This window comes from Clarias gariepinus, chromosome 25 (assembly GCF_024256425.1).
Source record: "Clarias gariepinus isolate MV-2021 ecotype Netherlands chromosome 25, CGAR_prim_01v2, whole genome shotgun sequence".
Classification (NCBI taxonomy): domain Eukaryota; kingdom Metazoa; phylum Chordata; class Actinopteri; order Siluriformes; family Clariidae; genus Clarias; species Clarias gariepinus.
The window spans coordinates 24,039,053-24,058,326 of record NC_071124.1 but is presented as its reverse complement, the minus strand read 5'-3'; the positions used below and the strand labels follow the sequence as shown (position 1 = coordinate 24,058,326).

Genomic DNA, 19,274 nt, shown 5'->3' with positions numbered 1-19,274 from the left:
TCGTGGAATGTACGTACATAATTCATGAAACACTCATAAATTTAATCTTGCCATTATCATGCTTAATCAATCAGCCCTTTCAATATATTTTAGAAAGCATTTCAAACATCCTAATTTGTACGTTTTCGCTCTCATAGCTGCAGGTGAGTTGGCTTAGTGTTCATTCAGAAGCATGAACCTCAGTTCAAGGCATTTAAGCTCTTTAAAAGACAACAAACACGAAAGGGTTTGTGGTGAACACCTGAAGACTCCTGTTGTCGATAAATGCTTTTTGCCATGTTGAACTACGCTATCTGAGTCTTGAATTTTGACTTGAATAGAAAGGAGGATAAAGGATGGAGGTGTGTGGCAAGAGAAGTGTCTGTACACGTCGCCATGAACGCCTCCGTCCATAGACTGCTCTGTCTACAACGTTCTGCTTCGATTAAGGGACATAAAGGAGAAGATTGCTGGAGGATTAGGGTTGGGCTTTAGCATTTGTACAGTTATTATACATGTTATTATTACTTATTAAGAAGCATTAGCAACAATATTAATAGTATATATGTATATTAATGTGTATGTTTATTAATAGTATATATGTATATATAAAATGTATTTAAATGTATAAATTAGACCAACAATGTTGCACATTTCTAAATGTATCAGAATTGATGTTGTTTCACGCAGAAATGATTTCCTCCTCTAGTGCATGGTTCTTCTGTAACTACTATTGTTAGTTTTGGAGTCATCTTTGATTTAAACCAAAAAGAAAAATATTAAATATAACGAAAAATACCCTTGGACCCAAACCTTTTTTATATGACCTGTATATCGTATCAACCACAACATTAAAACCACCTGGCTAATATTGAGTATCCAGATTCCTCCTTCTGTTTCTGTTCCTGCTACCGAAACAGCTCTGATCCATCAAGGCCTGGACTCCACTGGACCTCTGACGTTGTTTGTGGTATCTATTGCCGAGCCGTCAGTAGCAGAACCTTTCAGTCCTATGAGTATGTGAGGTGGAGCCTTCACGGATTGGACTTGTTTCTCCAGCACATCTATCCTAGAGATGCTCAATCAGATCGAGATCTGGAGAAATTGCGGACCGAGTCAACCCCTCAAACTGTTTATGTACCTCAAACCATTTCTGAACAAATCAGTGTGTGTCAGGGCGCATCATCCTGCTGAAAGAGAAAAGGGAGCACAGATACAGTATCCTGGACCACCGTCTCCATGAAGGAGTGAACGTCTGTCTGTAACAGTGTCATCAAGTAACAATCCACATGAATGGCAGGACCCAGTGTTTCCCAGCAGAACATCACCCAGAGCATCACTCCTTCAGATCCAGAAGATCTTTCTTCCATCGCTCCGTGGTCCAGTTCTGACGCCCGCTGTAAGCGATGTTGGTGGTGGACCCAGGTCAGCAAACACCCTGACCGGACTGTGTGTTCTGATTTTTTCAACTGGTTTTCACCAGTTTGTGCTACATGAGCTCTTCTATTGGATCAGACCAGAATTATAATAATAATAATAATAACAACAACAACAACAATCATCATCATCATCATCATTTATGTGTGTGTGTGTGTGTGTGTGTGTAAGAGGCACGGCCACAGATGGGAGGCTCCTCCCTGCACATTAAAGTCTTTGAAGAGTTTTTTGCGCTGCTTTAGAGAATACACACACACACACACACACACACACTCTCTCTCTCTCTCTCTCTCTCTCTCACACACACACACACACACGCACACACACTCCGCAGCGTGTGAGGATGATGAAGTCGGTGTGACGGAGCTGGAGGACTGACTGCGCGCGCGCGCGTGTGTGTGTGTGTGTGTGAGAGTGTGTTAAGGCTTTGGGACATGAGGAGCGGAGCCGCTCGGCGCCTCACCGGTAACGCGCTTCACCTTCTCTATCAGCTGCTTTAAAAATCACCTTATCTAATATTTTAAAGCTTCTCATAATGTGTTTTCCTGGCTGTGATAGGGCTGCTGTGTGTGTGTGTGTGTGTGTGTGTGTGAGAGAGAGAGAGAGAGTTATAAACTTCTTATTATCTGACACTAGAATAAAGACTCAGGGCAGGACAGATGTTAGAAAATGTAGAGATTAAATTCTACACACGTGTGAAACAGCTGGATAGCATTCACTATAATATTATAGGAATATACATATTATTATTATTATTATTATTATTATTATTATTATTATTACTGTTGTTATTAGAAATAAAAAATGTTTGAAAAAGAAATAATAATAATAATAATAATAATAATCTGGGAGAAGTGCGGAATTTAATTATTATGCACAACCATCATTTATCTCTTACTGTAGAAGGTTTCATACTGTACTTTTCCTTGTTGTTAATGTGGAACCATATATTTTTTATTTATTGGACATTAGATATTAAAGATCTTAAATTTGCTGATTCCAGAAAACTGCAAAAAAAAAAAAAAAAAAAATCTCAGCTAATTATTTCTCAGCTTTTTATTTTTATTTCAACTTATTCTCCTTAGAGCTAAACCATATACCTGGATCAATATTGTTGTTGTTGTTGTTGTTTTTTTAAAAAAAAAATGGGAATCATGGTTCAATCCCCTGGTAGTGAATGGCATACCGCATAAAACATAATGAACTCCTCATGGCATGCAACTAGTTAAACATGGATTGATGTAGTAAGTACAGGAGGTCTTGCTGTGCATCTTGGTTTCTGTGTGGAAGTGCCAGACGTCTTGGAGATGCTCACCGGCAGTTTTTAATGTGCAGATGTGCCGAGTTGTTTCTTAAAGTCTTCTTTGACCCTTTGTAAGGTTTAAATAGATTTTAAATAGGAATGACCGTATCAGCATGTGCAGCGTTCGCTTTTCTGTGACTAGACTCTGGGTTTGACCCTTGAATTGTTGAAGCAAAACCTTTAAAATCTGATCCAAGTCAGAAATCTGATATGACAACCAGTCAGCTTTTAATGTGCATTAAATGAAATTACACTAGCAGCTGATGTGTCTAATGAAAATTGTGTGAGAAGTGTGAGGCTTGGATATGGTTTAAATGAATAAAAGTAATAAATTAATAATAATAATAATAATAATTATTATTATTATTATTATTATTATTATTATTATTATATGAAGCATCAGTCTTTACTAACAATATTGAACTATCTTGTTTGCGATATTAACTCAGATCGTGCAGATTCTCCTGTTTGTGCTCGTTTGGATGGATTAGATCGATAGCACAGCAATCTGGTCCAAACTCCATTTTTGTAATTAGCCTGATGGAAATGATAGAAAGGTTCAGGCTGGACTTCAAAGCAGACGATCACAATCTGCAGATGTGGACTGTAAACGCTGGTTGAGGGTACGGGTTTCACGAGAGCCCGAGTGCTGAGAGGATGTCACGCCTCTTAGGTTTCCGTATGTCCATGTCAAGACTTCTATTAAGTTTTTTCCAGCCTTCGCTACCTCGCCTAATCTTTTCTTCTGAGCATCTTTTCCCATGGATGGCGTTTTTTTCCCCCTTCAAATTCCTTTGAGCTAACAAAATCCTTGTGTTTCTAACTGACCGACTCAGACTAAGATTTATTTGATGAATGTCACATGAGGAAATCGTTGAGCATTTTCAGGATTACAGGACACGTTTTTTTTTTTTTGCAAACTCATTTATCTATATATATATATATATATATATATATATATATATATATATATATATATATATGTATATTTTATGTTGTGGTATTATATTAATGTTGTGGTAGCTTGGCGCTAACACAAATTAGCATTATGGTAACAGTAATGTTTAAACAAAAGTTAGTTTGTTTATGGGGTCAACAGTTCAAATAACAAATTCTGCTTTGTGAAAACTTCTTGCTAAAAAAATGACCTACAGATATATTTTTTTTCGGGAAAATTCAGATCAGGAACAATACTTAGGAGAACTACAACACTAATAAGACAAACACTAAAACTACCACATACATGTGGAGGTGCTAAAGTAAAGTTTTTTAAGATAAAATACATATTTTTAATTTGGCTGATAAATTAATTCTGACCATTTCTGAACGTTGATTTTATGACAGCAATGCCTCAGTTTGACATAGTTAATGTAAGTTCTCTCAGATGTAATTTGCCCAATATGGTGCTATACACACAAGTTTAAGACTAAATGTATTTATGGAAAAATTTAAGCTCTACTTTGTCTTTTCTTAATCATTTAGCAGCAATTCTGAGGAAAATGTTCATATTGCGGAAGGAGCAGTTTTGTTTTCACTGCAGTTGTGTTTTTACATTTTCTGTTTTTGCAACTTTTGTCTATGTAGCTAATCTGTTACTAATTTGCAACTTTTCTGAGGAAAATGTTGATATTGCTTGTTTGATGATTGTTTTGTCTTGTTTCCGTTTGTTTCCACCATCACTACATGTTTGTTGTACTTCTACATGACCTGCTAGTTAAATGCTAGCTAGATATCTAGCTGGCTAATTTTTGAGTTTATCTACCAACATTTCTGAGGAAAAGTTAATATAAAAAGTTTTTTTAGCCACTGTCTTTTTACTTCATTAAAGTACTTCATTTTGCAGCTTTTTGCTAGGAAGCTAACTGGCTAAATGTTCATCTAAGTAACAAACAAGTTTTAAGGAAAAGTTGATATTCTGTGTTGTTTTAGTCACTGTTTTGTCATGTAGTCTGTTGACTTAGTTTTACTGTCATACGGATTTTACCCAATCTGTCAGAATTTCCACAGCAGTGGCATGTCGCTAAATTAGCAGGCAGTTAGCCATTTATATTAGCTGCATCAAACAGCTAGCTTAATTCTGGCTATTTTAAAATTTAAAAGTTAATATTTCAGATGGTCATGTTTTTTCCTGTCATATAGTTTTTAGATTATCTTTGTAAAGATAATGTTAAGAACTAATAGCTGTTTGTTGGTAAGCTAGTTAGATTTTCAGCACATATAATAAAATATGAATTTATTAGTTTATTAGTAACTAGTGCATTAGTTTTCTCAGTGGTTAGTCTTGTTTCCTCCTTAACTGTGTTTTTACATTTTCATCCCCCCCCAAACCAACTTTTTGATAGCCAACTAAATTTCCAGCTAATTTACCAACATTTCTGGGAAAGTTATTAATTATCTTTTGAATGGTTTTTTCCGTTGTTTTCATGGTGTTTTACGTAGGCTTCTGTATAAGCTCTTTGCTAGCTAGCTAAATTCATTAACTAGTTTTTGCTGCATATGTGTTTCCTAGCAAAGTCATGGCCAGGAATTATGATTTAAGTTTGCTCTCCCATCTCCTTTTTTCCACAAATCTGCTAAATCCAGCAGCGCGATTGGAAAAGACCTCCCTCTAATGGTGATGAGTGTGTTTTTAATGTCTTAATGGCATGCCTTTGGTATGACTCTTCATCCCAAGTCGTGAGATCTGATTTGTTGTATATATTCAGACCACATAAACCTGTCAGGTTTATGAGCACGTGATAGTGAAAGAGGTGGTGGGAGAAAGTTTGTGAGTGTGTACGTGACACTTAGAGAGTGTGAAAGGGCAGGAGATTGTGTAAAGATGCGCAAGAATATTGTTACCATCTGGACGTCAGAAGATAATTGCTCAAAACTGCAGAGTCATTACGGGATCCATTGTACATGGCCATTTATATGCTTTTACAGTTGAGAATCTGTCAATATGTTAACGCACCAAGCATGTTATTAAAGGAATACTCCAGGGTCCTTCAACCTAATATTCATCCAGCGCATGTGTAGCATACATGTGATTATCATGGACAAGAACTTCAACACATTTCCTGTCCTAGAAAAAAAAAAAGAGAATGTAAGACATATGTAGTTCACACTTATAATGGAAGTCTAAGGGTAGTGGTCGAGCTCTGTGAAAGGATAGTCTTTTAGGCGATGCATATTCTTGTAATCGACTTTTAATTCCTCAGTTAAAGTTAGTGGTTTGTATTAAAAAAGCAAACATTTGTGTAATTATTGCTATTCGTGCTGCAATTGCTTTTTCAAATTGAGCAATTTGTCTTTTTTTCCCCTTATAGATATTACCAGAGAACTTGTAAGTAAATGGATCTACGATAAATGCTGGACAGATACATAAATATGTTAATTCCTTGTTTCAGGTCTGTCTCAACTCTACAGTTTCAGCATAAGTCAGGTTAAACATATGTTAAACCAGTATCAGCCTTAGACTTATTATAAGTGATTTCGAGGTAAGCAAATGATCTGCATTTAATATGAAATGATCTGAAAACTGCTGGAGTATTCCTTTACCCATGCACCTATTTTTTTTTTTTAAACTTTAGATATTCGTTGCGAATTCTTACAAATTCGCAAGCATGAGTGTGTGAAAGATTAAGGCTTAACTCGCAGTATCCTGTTACTTTGCCTTAAAAGTGCCCACACATTGACCTCAGATGACCTAGGCTCCAACCATACCAGGGGTCAACGCAACAGTCTAAAAGACCCTCTGTCCGCGTGAGCTGGGAAACATTTACTTGTGGATGGCTAGAGCTGGAACATTTCAAAAGCTACAACATTTTGTTCAAAACACAAAGATAAGGCAAGGAAATGCGTCTTGTACGTCAAATTGTCCAGCTTCAACGTGAGACGTTGGACCGAACAGAAATGTAACATTGTAGTAAACAAGTGCTATGGATGTTTGACTTGAAGAGCTGGGACTCATTCCGTCTCTATTGTGGTCACGACAAAATGAGCATGACCCGTTCCTCCTGATACACCCTGGCGCCCCTTCACCTTCTCTCACTGACCGCAAAATGCAGCCTAATTGTTCTTCCAGCCTGGATTTAGCCACAAAATTGTCCCTGTAAGCTTAGCCTTTGACACGGCTGGGTAATTAGCCCTGATTGTGCCACAGCCAGAGTAAGAGTGCCACAGGGCAACAGGGCAGTCCGGGGTCTGGATCTGTTTAACGCCAGCACCTCACGCATCTCATAAACAGCTTTTGCAACTTACAAAAAAAAAAAAAAAAGAGTTCACCACCAAAAGGTGAACAGGGCCGTGTTTTCTCTTTCGCTTGACTTGCTATTCTTGATTCTGTTTGTTTCATTTTTCCCCCACCTGTCTGGTTTCTCACCAATTTGCCAAGATAAACGATGTTATTACTTTTTTTTCTTCTTTATCGTATCATCTCCCACTAGATCTTTATATTCTTTTTTTTTTTCTTTTTAAAACTCAAGTACGTTAAATAGGTTTATTGCACACCAGTTTTTTTTGTTGTGGCTGTAAGTGGTTGTTTAATACAATAAGCCGTATGCTTCTGCAATTGCCAGGTCAGATGCATTAATCATGGTGCCGTCGGGCCCTTTGAACGGCTCGGCCAGGACATGGAAACTCTTTGAATGCCGTTTGTTCATCCAGACGCACTAATGGCTGCCCTTTTTTCCCTTTACCCTGAGCTTAATTTGAACAAATGAGACATGAGCTAGAGTACACAAGCTATACGCTGTCCAGGCTGTCAGGGGGTAATGACCTGAGGATTCATCTGGAAATGTAGAGTTGCTGGATGGGAGGATGAGCTTTGCTTAGTCATGATTCGTACATGCTAAATTGTGCGTTCTGGCGGCCAAAACAGCCTTGAGAGAGTGTGAAAAGTTACTGGTATGTTAACATACTGCATCTTAAAATGCTTTCATGATTATATTCATTATCATTCTTTCCATACTCGTTTCAGTATGGCTTTCCATATTTTGAAATTCTCTCTTTCCACCTCTGGATTATTATTATTTTTTTATGTAGACTGTTTATTAATAAAGCTCCATCTCCTGCCTGTTTTTTCTGTCAAGGGCTTCATGGCTGTTCGGATGAATCCTCTGGAGTGAAACCGTATCTCCTCTGTTGCCCCTCTCCCACTTTAATTTATTCCCATTTAAGGACTCGCTCACCCAAGTGTTCCCTTTCTGTCGGTTGCTCCTGAAATGCGTTTAATCACAGGCTGTATTTAGTTTTATCATAGCGAGAGGCAAAGCCGCTTCGATGGAGCTGTTTGCTCAGGATTCCGTTCAAAAGCAACAGGACAAACCGAGTCTTTCACTGCATACGCGTAGAGACGAGAGATTTGGGATTTTGTAGTAGTAAATTCCTTTCCTCGCCGTCACGTCTTGCGAAATCCTGCTGCGTGTTTGCTTTTTATTCGTTTCAGCACTTTTAGTCAGACTTCAAATGCAGTTTTTGTAACGCAGAGCAACGAAGCAATTTAATAGTCTACACTGATGTTTAAAAGAAACTCTTCACCGCCGCACTGCTGAGTTCTGGATGGTCAGAAGAGGAGGTGTTGATTCATTTTCAACAAATAAATAACAGCAGCTCTGACAGAAGTGTTACAGGTTATCACAGGAAGAATACACTCATTCAAAATCATTATTGTTTCCATAGTAACAGCTCGTTCACAGGGGCGTATGATTTGTATTACGATGGAAACTTTTATGGAAGGAGTCTCCAGTGTCAGGGCCGAGTAACAGTCAGAAGTAAAACTTTAAGCTTTCAGATATCTTCAGGACAGAGGTGAAGGTGTGTGTGGGTATGTGTGTGTGTGTGTGTGTGTGTGTGGTCTGCAACAGAGGATGTGAGAGGAAGTGTCCAGATACACACACTGGCCAGGCAGCCGCGTGGTGTGGAATGCAAACAGTGGCTGCTGCATTTGAGTGGCAAAAATAAAAGACCAAACTCCAAACACTAGACCTGAGGAATCCGTTTGTATGTGCGTGCGTGTGTGTGTGTGTGTGTGTTGGTTTGGAGTTACACCACTGGTTGCATTGACGGTTTGGTCTGGACTTTAGCTGTATCTATTATATAAATGGACCGATTGAGGCAGATGCACAAAAATATCTAAGATTTTTCATTTAATGTTTAAATCTTAACATTTTAATGCTTAAACCACCAAAAACCATGTCCCCGCAAATGGAAAACTGATGTAAAAGTGGGAAATCCGTTTGTCGTCATGCCATGTTCAGTAGCTAGCCAATTAACTAGCCGATTAAGCATATTTATATTTTATTAATTTGATCGATTTCTTTAAATTACTGAATAATGCTACCCATAAGGATTAAATTTTAGTTCAGAACTCGCGTTAACTTTTTTTTGCTAGCCTTCTCGTTAACTACTAAGCGAACTACGCAACTTGCATTTATCACAGTCTTTAATTTGCATCCTTATATCCTTATCAAGGTATTTAGCAGTAACAGAAGTCTTCATAATATAGCAACAACTTTTTCAAATTGTTAACAAAAGGTATTGTACATTTAGCAATAACTAGGTTAGCTTGCTGGATTGTTAATTAGCTAGGCTAGCTTGCTTTTATCACAGGTCAGCACGAGTATATTCTCAGTTTCTGTCTCAGAACAAAAAATTGTATTATGCAATATAACATTATAAAGGTTAGCTACTTGGAAAGTAGTTTGAATTTGTCATACATTGAAAGGGGAATTTCGGTGGTTTAGCATGGTTATTTTCTCAGCGGTTTATTATAACGTCAGCCGAAATCTACCGAAACGTGAAAGATTTTATCAGACAAAAACATTCAAGCCTTACAAACTGATTTAAAAACAAAATTTCCCCTTCAAACATGCACATTGTTGAGATTTAGGCCTGACAAATTTAATTTCAAACACCGATCGCGGTACTCAGAATGAGCCATAACGTTGTTGAGTGCTTTAACAAACACAGTTAGTGACTGATTATCTTTACAGTCTGTTCACTGACATGATGAATACACATCTTCTGCGCACTCTCCTATCGTAGATTTTTTTAAAAATTAAATAAATAAAAAGGGACAGGAGAAGAGGAGACCCGCAGGAGTTTGAGAGCTAAAGCGTCTTTCTGGCAACGATCGCCGCCGCTGAAGCTCTGCAGCGACTCGGAGCTGACAGTAATGAGATCCTGCTTTCTCCCTGAGAGGGATTATTGAATTATACGCTCGGATTTCACGCTAGCGGACATGCCACTATTAGCCGAGAATTTTGCACTACGAGCACTTTAGCATGTAGTGGAATTGACACTTTAGACGTCTGAGCGAGGTCAGGATACAGGCCCGGTGAGAACTCCACACGCCGACTAGAACTCTGTCTGAGTGAAGATTGATGCTGATGAAGCAGCGTGAACGCTGATAAAGTGAATATACTCCTTAGCACTGGTACATGTCCAGGCTGGAGTTCACACCCTCCGATGAAAGCATGTCTGGCAGCGATCAGGCTCGCACCAGGTGCGTTTTATTGCCCGGCTGATTTAGGACGGCCGATCCCTCTCTGAGACACCTCATCTTTTCTGACAGGTAGAGCTGACACATGAAACACCTTTAATGTCGGTGGCTGAGTGAGCTGCAGTGAAAGAACGCAGACCTCGCTCTTTATCCCTCACTTCTACTCTGTAGGTGACGACCAGACAAACTGAGAAAGATCTGCATCATCGTTTTGGTTTGGACTCTCTCTTAAACTCGTTCCCACCTGTTAACGAGAGAATCGCACCAATCCCGAAGAAATGGAAGCAGTTTGAATGTCTGATTATTGAGTATCTGGTCATTTAAGCAGGAGTACATCCTCATCGCTTCAGGGTCCCAGCTCAGGTGTGGAGTTTCATACGTTCTCCTCATATCTATGTAGGCTTCCTCTAGTAGGAGGGTTAGCTATGTGGAACTGGTGTGAAGAAGTGTGTGAATCTTGTGTATGGGGATTTTCCTCCTCATGCCCATAGACTCAGGATCCACTGCCACTCTGACCAGGATAAAGTGCTTTACCGAAGATGAATGGTAAGTGTAAACAATTAGAGTACTGTGTATTGGCACATCTGATTAATTGAGTAGAAGCAACCCGATTATTTTAGAGGATCAGAGTTTAAGCAATTTAAGTATTGAGTATTTGAGTTTATGAACATCTGACTATTTGTCTTTTTGAGAATAAGCAGTTAGGGTGACCATTGGCGTGCTGCTTGCTCATCTGACTGTTTGCATAAAAGCAATACGGCTATTTGAGTGCACAGACATTTGGAGTGTTTGAGTTTGAGTATTCAGTGAGAGTATTTCAGGATAAGAGATTTGATCATGGCTGTGGTTTGGCTCTTGCTTCTTGAACTCCAAAGAACCGTTGCACATTTTCAGACTTCACCTGTTCAAAACTTGGATAGGACTTCAGGTTTGGAAAATAACATAATTGATGTGACTAATAATCATAGCAAATAAGTTTTCACACAGTCTGCATATGGTTTGTGATCTTTTCCAATGTCGAAATGGCGAAAGCCGCCAACACTCATTTGTATCCTGAGCCCTGATACCAGGCTTCGCTCCCATATTTGTCACGATCGTGCGGCGGTCCCGCTTTCCTGTTTTTCTACCAGGTTTGAGCCTGAGGGCGGAGGGAAGTGCCGGAGTGGAACTGGCCGAGCGAGGCTTTAATCAGCGCGGAGGCCATCACAGACACTCTCTCTGGAGCTCCTCATGATCAGGGCCGCCTGGTTCGACCCCACGGGCACCGACAGCACTCGCATGAGAAAAGCTCTGATACACGAGGAGCACTGAGGTGCGTCTAAAACACTACCAGCTGCTCCAGCAGTCCCGGGAATGAAAGAACGAAAGAATGAAACACTGTTCCTGAGCTTTAAGGTTGGAGTCAACTGGAACGTTTGATCTGGAATTCTGGTGGAAACTTCTCGAGTCCTGCACTGCTGATTTTTTGATGCTTTGCACACTACGCAGAGTCGACGCACAACATATTTTATGAATGACAGAGAGCCAAAAAGCCTCGGGCGGCGTGTAACTCACGTTGTTGCCTGGATAATGACCTAAATCTAGTAGCACAACACCGCATAAGCTCATAAAAGTATGATAACTGCATTTATGTTTATTCTCACTCACAAAAATCTTAATCTCACCTCTCGTTTTAACCTTTCATAAGTAAGTAAGTAAGTGAATAAAAATTTGTATAGGGTTACAAATCATTTAAAAACATGGCACTCCTACACTAACTAAATTTTGATTGTGTGTGTGTGACACATTGAAAAAAAATTTCAATATTGTTATTAGTTGTAACATAACTCCTGTAAGTTCTTGTAAGCGTCAGACTCCAACCAATCAGAGCTAGCCTGGGGACAGAAAGCGCCGCGATTTGTTCCTGCACAGCAAATGATGAAAACGAGTGAAACTAAACCCATTTACTTAACCTCACTGATGTTTAAACTGTGTCGCTTTATTTTATTTATTTACTATTCCTAAAGTACAATTTCGAGTCAAAAAAGAAATTAGCATTTATAAACAAATTTCCTCTAATCGTCCTCACATGATAAAGCTAAGGATGTGAAATTTCACGAGACAATCAGGAGTAAATTGTCCTGCCTGAAGGAATTTCGTGCTCCATAAACTTTATTTATGTCCTGCAGTGTGTTTGGGAAGCAGATGCTACTCACATCATAAACTTTGAACTCTTCAGCAGTATGAGAGTTTAGCTTACAGGAATCCCTGAGGATACGAGCGAGAGAGAGAGAGAGAGAGAGAGAATATACAAAATGACCGGTAGAGCCTCAGCAGACCTAAACACCACCCGTCTCCCATCATGCCAGATCTGGATCCTATCCTGGGAACACTGGGTGCGAGGCAGGAATACACCCTAGACGGGATGCCAGTCCTTCACAAGGCACAACTGTTTTTATTTTTCTAAATGATCTAATCTAACTTATTCTTAATTACAAAACAGCATGTTCTTATTGACTGAAACTAGTAATGACTATAGATGTTGAAACCTATAACTCGTACCAGAGCACACTGAGTCAGGATCAAATGTTAGTCATTAGAAGTGGTGGGAATTCCAAATCCAGCGCTGTTCAGTGACTCAATGAGTCTTTTGGTTCGGGTCACCGATACGAATCGGATCTTTCAGCTCCGGAACGGTTCGTTTAGATCTGAACCAGATTATAAAGTAACGGAATCAGTGGATAAATGATACATCGGGTAGGAGTAATGACACGCATGTTAGGACCTCGCAGAGAAACATTAACACGCCATCATGAGTCGTCGATTATTTCACAACAACAGCACGACTTGACGAGAGTGTGTTATTATTCCTTATATACACACGGCTCTGCAATTATTATATCATTCACAAAATCTGCAAAACAACGTTGACTCTCAATATCCACCTAACAGAGTCGAATTCTCAGACAATTAAACAGATGCTTTGACGCAACAATTTGACATCTGATATAAAATATTATTTCTACAACAAAAGCACTTTTTTCTTTTAATTTAAAGGTTTTTATGCACAAACGGTGCTGCTGAGCTAAATGACACCATTCAGTCCAGAGTGTGTGTGTGTGTGTGGGTTTGTGTGTGAGAGAGTAATTTAGGAACGCAGTTTGCATGATGCTAAAATGGTAGCATTACTCTTTCCTGATTTGTTAGCAAAATTAGCCTCGAGTGCAAAACTGAAGAACCTAAGCAGGCACTACACACACGTCATGGCTGACGGAGAAGAATGGTGGAAAAATGCGAAGCTGCATCCAACGCTTTTGTTTAAAGAATGTGTTCGTGAATACAAAAGGATGACGTGAGGTTTGTTTTGTTTATAATACATTTAAAAGAATCAGTGAAATGACTCAAACTTTTGGAAACAGCTGGGCAGATGTGGTTTGATAGGCGAGGTTTAGTTGACGTTATACGATACAAGTCAAACAGACGTATACATGCAGGATGGTTTGTTGTTTTTTGGGTACAGTGTTGACTGAAGCATTTATAGCTGTTTGTGGGTGTTTATGTAATGCATATATATATATATATATATATATATATATATATATATATATATATATATATATATATATATATACTCACTATTGAGCACAGATTTGTGTTTCTGTCTACAGAATAGACAGTATATTGATGTCAGTGTTTATTAAAATGCTGAAAATATTTCCTTCTCAGAGTGTGTGTTGCTTCTCATTACCTTCTATATGAGGGGCGTTTATGTCAAAGCGGGACTTTTGATTGGACTCTGATGCACTTATCCCAGTGTTTCACTAGTGCTCGGATACCATCAAGGTAGAAACTTTTCTCAGTACGCCGGAGTCACGATCAAACTCTCTTTCTGATTAACGTCTGAGACCCTGGCCTCCCAGGAACTCCTTTCCAAACATGTAGAAATGTCTTGGACTGGGAATACAGGGAATGTGGCAATATCTTCCAGCCGAGTTTCTGTAACGTGCAAGTGGTGTTGGTGAAGGATTGTGTGTACAGTTCACACACACACAGATTTGTGTCTTTCTTTCACAAGTGGGAGACGAGTTATCCGTCGTTTTTCAAGGATCAGACACCGAATGTTTAGTCGGGATCGTCATTTAGGACGTTTGGCCTTTTTTAAAATGTTTATGCCATTCAAATTTCAAGTCATCACCGTGCTGTGCTAACAGTTTCCTACAAATGTGAATCACTTTCACGCCTTCACCAGAAATTTCATCACAAGTCCTGGTTCAAGTCCTGGTTCAAGTCCTGGTTCAAGTCTTGCTTTGACTTAACGCCCCTCATATTAACATGCTCGTTTTCTACAGATTCAACTTTCTGCAAATGGATAAATTCATAATTAATTAATTAATTAATTAATACAGTTTGTAATCATCAAGGAAAACAATCATGTTCAGAATGGTAGCAGTAACACATTCATAATTTCTCGCGCACAGAAGGACAAGGCGTGTTTGATTCCTCATACTTCCTGTACAAACTTTATACAGTAATACAATACGTCTGTGCACACACACATTTTCCATCTATAGAGATTTTAATGTTGGATTAAATGTTATAAAATGCATTTCTATTGAGGATACACTTTTAGACTAATCAAAGTGTAAAATAGTTTATGCTGTGCTGTCTTACCAAGGAAAGGGGTGTGGCTTTGATCATTTGAATATTTATATAAGAATGTCATGTATGGGAAAAGTGTACTGTGCCTTTTTTGTCTAATGTTTTTTTTTTTGTGCTTATTTGGTTCATATTATCCTAAAAAACATTATTTAGGGGGGGACAAACCAGAATGTTCTTGTTTGAATGTAAATTGTCCTCCAGGATAAATTCTTGTCTGGTGCTCTGCCTTTGAATGTTTTTTTGGGATAAGTATCTTCCAAAAGAATAAATTCACATTATATTGGTTGTGATTTCATGAGCATCAGATAGACATAAATCTCACATAAATCCAGAGGCTTGTATTACACACTGCCACCTTCTGCAAGACCCGTGCTACTGCAAAACAAAACAAAACCGTCTCCTCATAACAATATAAATCTGATTTAAGATCAGTTTGGTTGAATTTTATTAACAGAGCATAAACACTTTGCCTAATTTTGTGCCATGTCCCTCAGAGACATGATGGCTCCCAGCCCAGGTGGCCATCGTTCATCTTTTTGGTCTGTGATCCTCCTTAAAATGGAAAGTGTTCAGGCTAGGAATCATCCTGTCGTCTTCGGACGACTGTGTCTCTGTAAAATCAGCCGTGAAGCTAAGCGTGACACGCTCCCCTAATTTACCCATTAGTCATTTTCGGCATGTATATAATGGCTCGGTCCTCGCTGGCCTCGTTTCAACCCTGATATAAATCAGAGGCCTCCGGTGCGAGCTCAGTGACTCAGACGCTGAAGTGAATCAGTAAACATCTGCATTGCTAGGAAGCCTTATCGACCGCGCTGCATCTGTGTGGTTTTGGGAGACCCAGAATCCCCCAGCGTGCCTCTTTTTAACACAGAGCTAATCTCATCAAACCTAGAGGGCTTCCCTTAGAGCTGTTTATTTACAGGACGCTGTAGCTTTGTCACCCACATGTCAGCACGGGGTCACGCTCTCCTTGATTCTAAGCACGCTTTCCAAAGGCATTGTGTATTCTTGATTAACAGGATGCCTTTGCTTGTAAATGTTGATGCACGGATGCATGGAGGTGTATGCGTCGCCTGCATGTTGTGCTCAAAGTTTAGATATAAATGCAACTTGAGACCGAAAGGGGTGAAACAATGTTCTTGTTTTCTCTGTACAGGTGGCAGAAGGTGGAGAAGAGGTCGAGCCAACCAGGGACTGTTCGCAATGTTATCTGCAGCCACCGATGCCACGTTTCAAAGAAGAAACTGGAAGGTAGATACTGAAGATCAAGGGCATCAAAACAATACAGTTGAACTTTTGATTGCATGAACATCTGAACTTCTTTTCATGCAGATGGTGGTATGGGTGCTTGTATCTCTGCTGCCCCTGGTAGTCGGAGACAGGCCTGGGTTTAGTGAAGACCAGGTGGATGCAGTGGGTTTAGTTACGACTATGCTGGACGAGCAGCCGTTTGACGCTCTACCTGAGGAGGATGAGGACATGGGAGATGAGGACGGCCATCCCCTGTGGCATAATGCATTCGGTAAGTTTGGGTTTTGTTGGCTAAAAATGTTTTCTTTTTCTTAACAATTTATTTTATTTTCATGACCAGATATGGTTAGATTAAATCTCACTTGGCAACAAACCAGAAAGGAAAAAAGTGTTGAAAAAAAAATGGGCAAGTATTACTTAATTGGGGGGTTTATTGGGGTTGCTGAGGTCTGAGGTCAGAGTCAGCCAGGATACAGCGCCCTCTATGGTAGATGGAATTAAACATAATGTTCAAAGGCTCAACAGTGGCAGCCTGTCGGGGCTGGGGCTTGAATCCCTGAATTTCCGATCAGTAACCCAGAACCTTAAATGTTTGAGCCACCACTTCCCCCGTGGCTTAATTTCTGATTTAAATAAAATTTTTCGAAACAATAAAACTGATTAAGATGCTAACTGACAATATTCTTTTTTTTTTATTTCAGAACCCTTGGTTCTGGTAGATGAAGAGAGTCCAGCCCGGTGGGAGCGCTCCCCACGTGCCTCAGATGCCTCTGATGCTCAGTCCAAGGGAGCACGCAAGAAAAAGAAGAAGAAGAAGAAAGAGAAGGAGAAAGGCGAGGATGAGGTTCGGGGACAGAGCAGCCGAGACTGCCACCTGGAGAGGCGTGAGATGCGAGTGAGGGACCTGGGGATGGGTTACGACTCGGACGAGATCGTGCTCTTTAAGTTCTGCGTAGGTTTGTGCCAGAGTGCACGGGGGAACTATGACGCTGCTCTTCGGGCTCTCCTGACAAATGGCAGCCTGCCGAAACGAACAGCACGCAAGGTCAGCGCCAGACCCTGCTGCCGACCCACTGCATACAAGTCTGTCTCCTTCATGGACACGTCCACAACATGGAGGACCATTGAGAATGTCTCAGCTTTGGACTGCAAATGTGTGGGCTAAGCCGGTGTCGGAAAAGGAGAAGCGAAATGATTAGAGAGGCAACCGGGAGCCAGAGCGCTTCCTGAAATCAGGATTACAGGAATACGAGGCATTCTGGGCTGAAAGCTGTTCTACTGGAAGGAGACAGCAAGGCTTTCTGTGACGTGCACTGTGATGTGTTTGCATTCAGCCTTTCATATTCCCAAAACCAGCGTGATAAAGCCCGGAGTGATACCGGACTCGCCCAAGGGTGGAGCATGGCATGGAGGAGTTCTTTGGAAGGTGGACGATGGAGCCACAATGGACGATGACGTATTGTTCGAGAACTCGTCAAGAAACTTTACAAGACTATTATAACGTGGAACGTTCCATTTGTCCGTTTGTAACTGAAGGAAGTCAAGAGCTTTGAGTGTGTATAGCTGCCAATAACGGATAAAATCATTTTATATTGTTTGAATAGAAGCATTCAGGTTTAAATTTCTCACACACACTGCCTAAATAAAGAAAAACTATTATTATGATACATATATTTTTTATGAACTTACAATATTGAATTAAACCATTCCTATACAAAGCTGTGGACTGTTAAGGGATCTAATGAAAAGGTCGATCTAAAATATTCGAGTTTCCCTCACGACATTCAGTCATGCTTGAAGTCCAGCATTTTTGTGTATTTACTCTTACACTCAGGCTATGAGGCTAATTTTTAGTAGCTAACAAAAAACGCATATCGACCAAACTCTAACTTTAAATGACCCCCCCCACAGCACTCTAAGTGATTCTGGTTGTTCAAGATGGCTGCTTCGGTAAGAGTAAGGTTCTGTTCATCTTTATTCATTCTACAAAGTCATGCTAGCTAGGCTGCTAGGCAGTGTGTCTTCAGGAAAATGCCATGCTAACTTAAAATGGGACAAACGTAAAATTAGGATTTCATGTTAGCTGGTTTTTAGAAAGAATGCTAAAGTACAACAGCAATGAAAACAACACTTAACTAGTTAGCTAACTCTTTAACACTTAACTAGTTGGCGAGCTAATCTCTTGTAAAACTGAACTAGCCAGCTAATTACACAAGCTAATTTGTATTTCAACTGAACTTGCTTGGTTAGGAAATATAATGTAAAGATACATCTTTAGATACAATCAGGACAATATCTTACTATAAAAAAAAAGAAAAGCGCCCAACAGTTTTAGATTTTTTTTCAACAAATAATATGCGTTCTTTTAACATTTCATAGGATTCAATGTACATACCACATGAGTAAAGTACATATTTTCCCAAAGAATTCTTAAGTACAATAATGACATACAATTACTCACAGTATGTATTTTCTTTAGTTAGTGGTTAAGGTAGCTAGCAGTTAGCTAAATCAGCCTCATAGCTGCAGTGCAAACCTCAGACAGAAAGCATGGCTGGATTTAGGAATAGTGGGAAATTGCTGTAACGTGTTGGGGTTGATGTGATGACTGACAGCTGATACCGATCTGGGCGGCAGATGCAACACCAGCACTAGCATAACACCGTGATTAGCATTTATACCCGTTATACCTGTCCTTATTGTTGCTACCGACTGCAATGCATTTTTGTCGTTGTGCTACAACATGGATGCTGTGCATCTCTTAGCATTTACTGTATGCTTCATAGGTCAAATATTTATTTTTGCATCTAAGTTATTTATTTATTCATTCATTCATGTGTATAAGGATGTGTTTTTGACCCTTTATATAGATATATTTATTTACATGTATAATAATGTTCATTTGCTTAATTCCCACCTCATTCGTTATTCATAAGAAATCAACAAGTTAAAAAGAAAAAGACTTGTTTAACAAAAAAAAAAAGGCTTTTAATGAGTGTCTATTCGGAGTTAGAAAAGTTTCAGAGTCAGAATTAAGTTAATTAAGGTGTGTATTAGCCACACTGACTGGTTGCCTTGTTGTTATTTACTCTCCCTTTAAAGAAACGCTGCTCTCGAGGAAATACTCCAATGTACAACAGTAGTTATAGAAGACATTTATTAGGTTTTACACAGTATTTG

At 39.4% G+C, this 19,274-nt stretch overlaps 1 protein-coding gene across 1 annotated transcript; it reads left to right on the top strand.

Annotated features, from left to right (window-relative positions):
* The first annotated feature begins 1,761 nt into the window (after positions 1–1,761).
* LOC128513165 (artemin) lies at positions 1,762–19,274 on the top strand. The gene is made up of 4 exons (XM_053486835.1): positions 1,762–1,881; positions 16,000–16,094; positions 16,176–16,365; positions 16,796–19,274. The coding sequence occupies exons 1-4, from the start codon at positions 1,851–1,853 to the stop codon at positions 17,257–17,259; spliced, it is 780 nt and encodes a 259-aa protein (XP_053342810.1). The 5' UTR covers positions 1,762–1,850; the 3' UTR covers positions 17,260–19,274.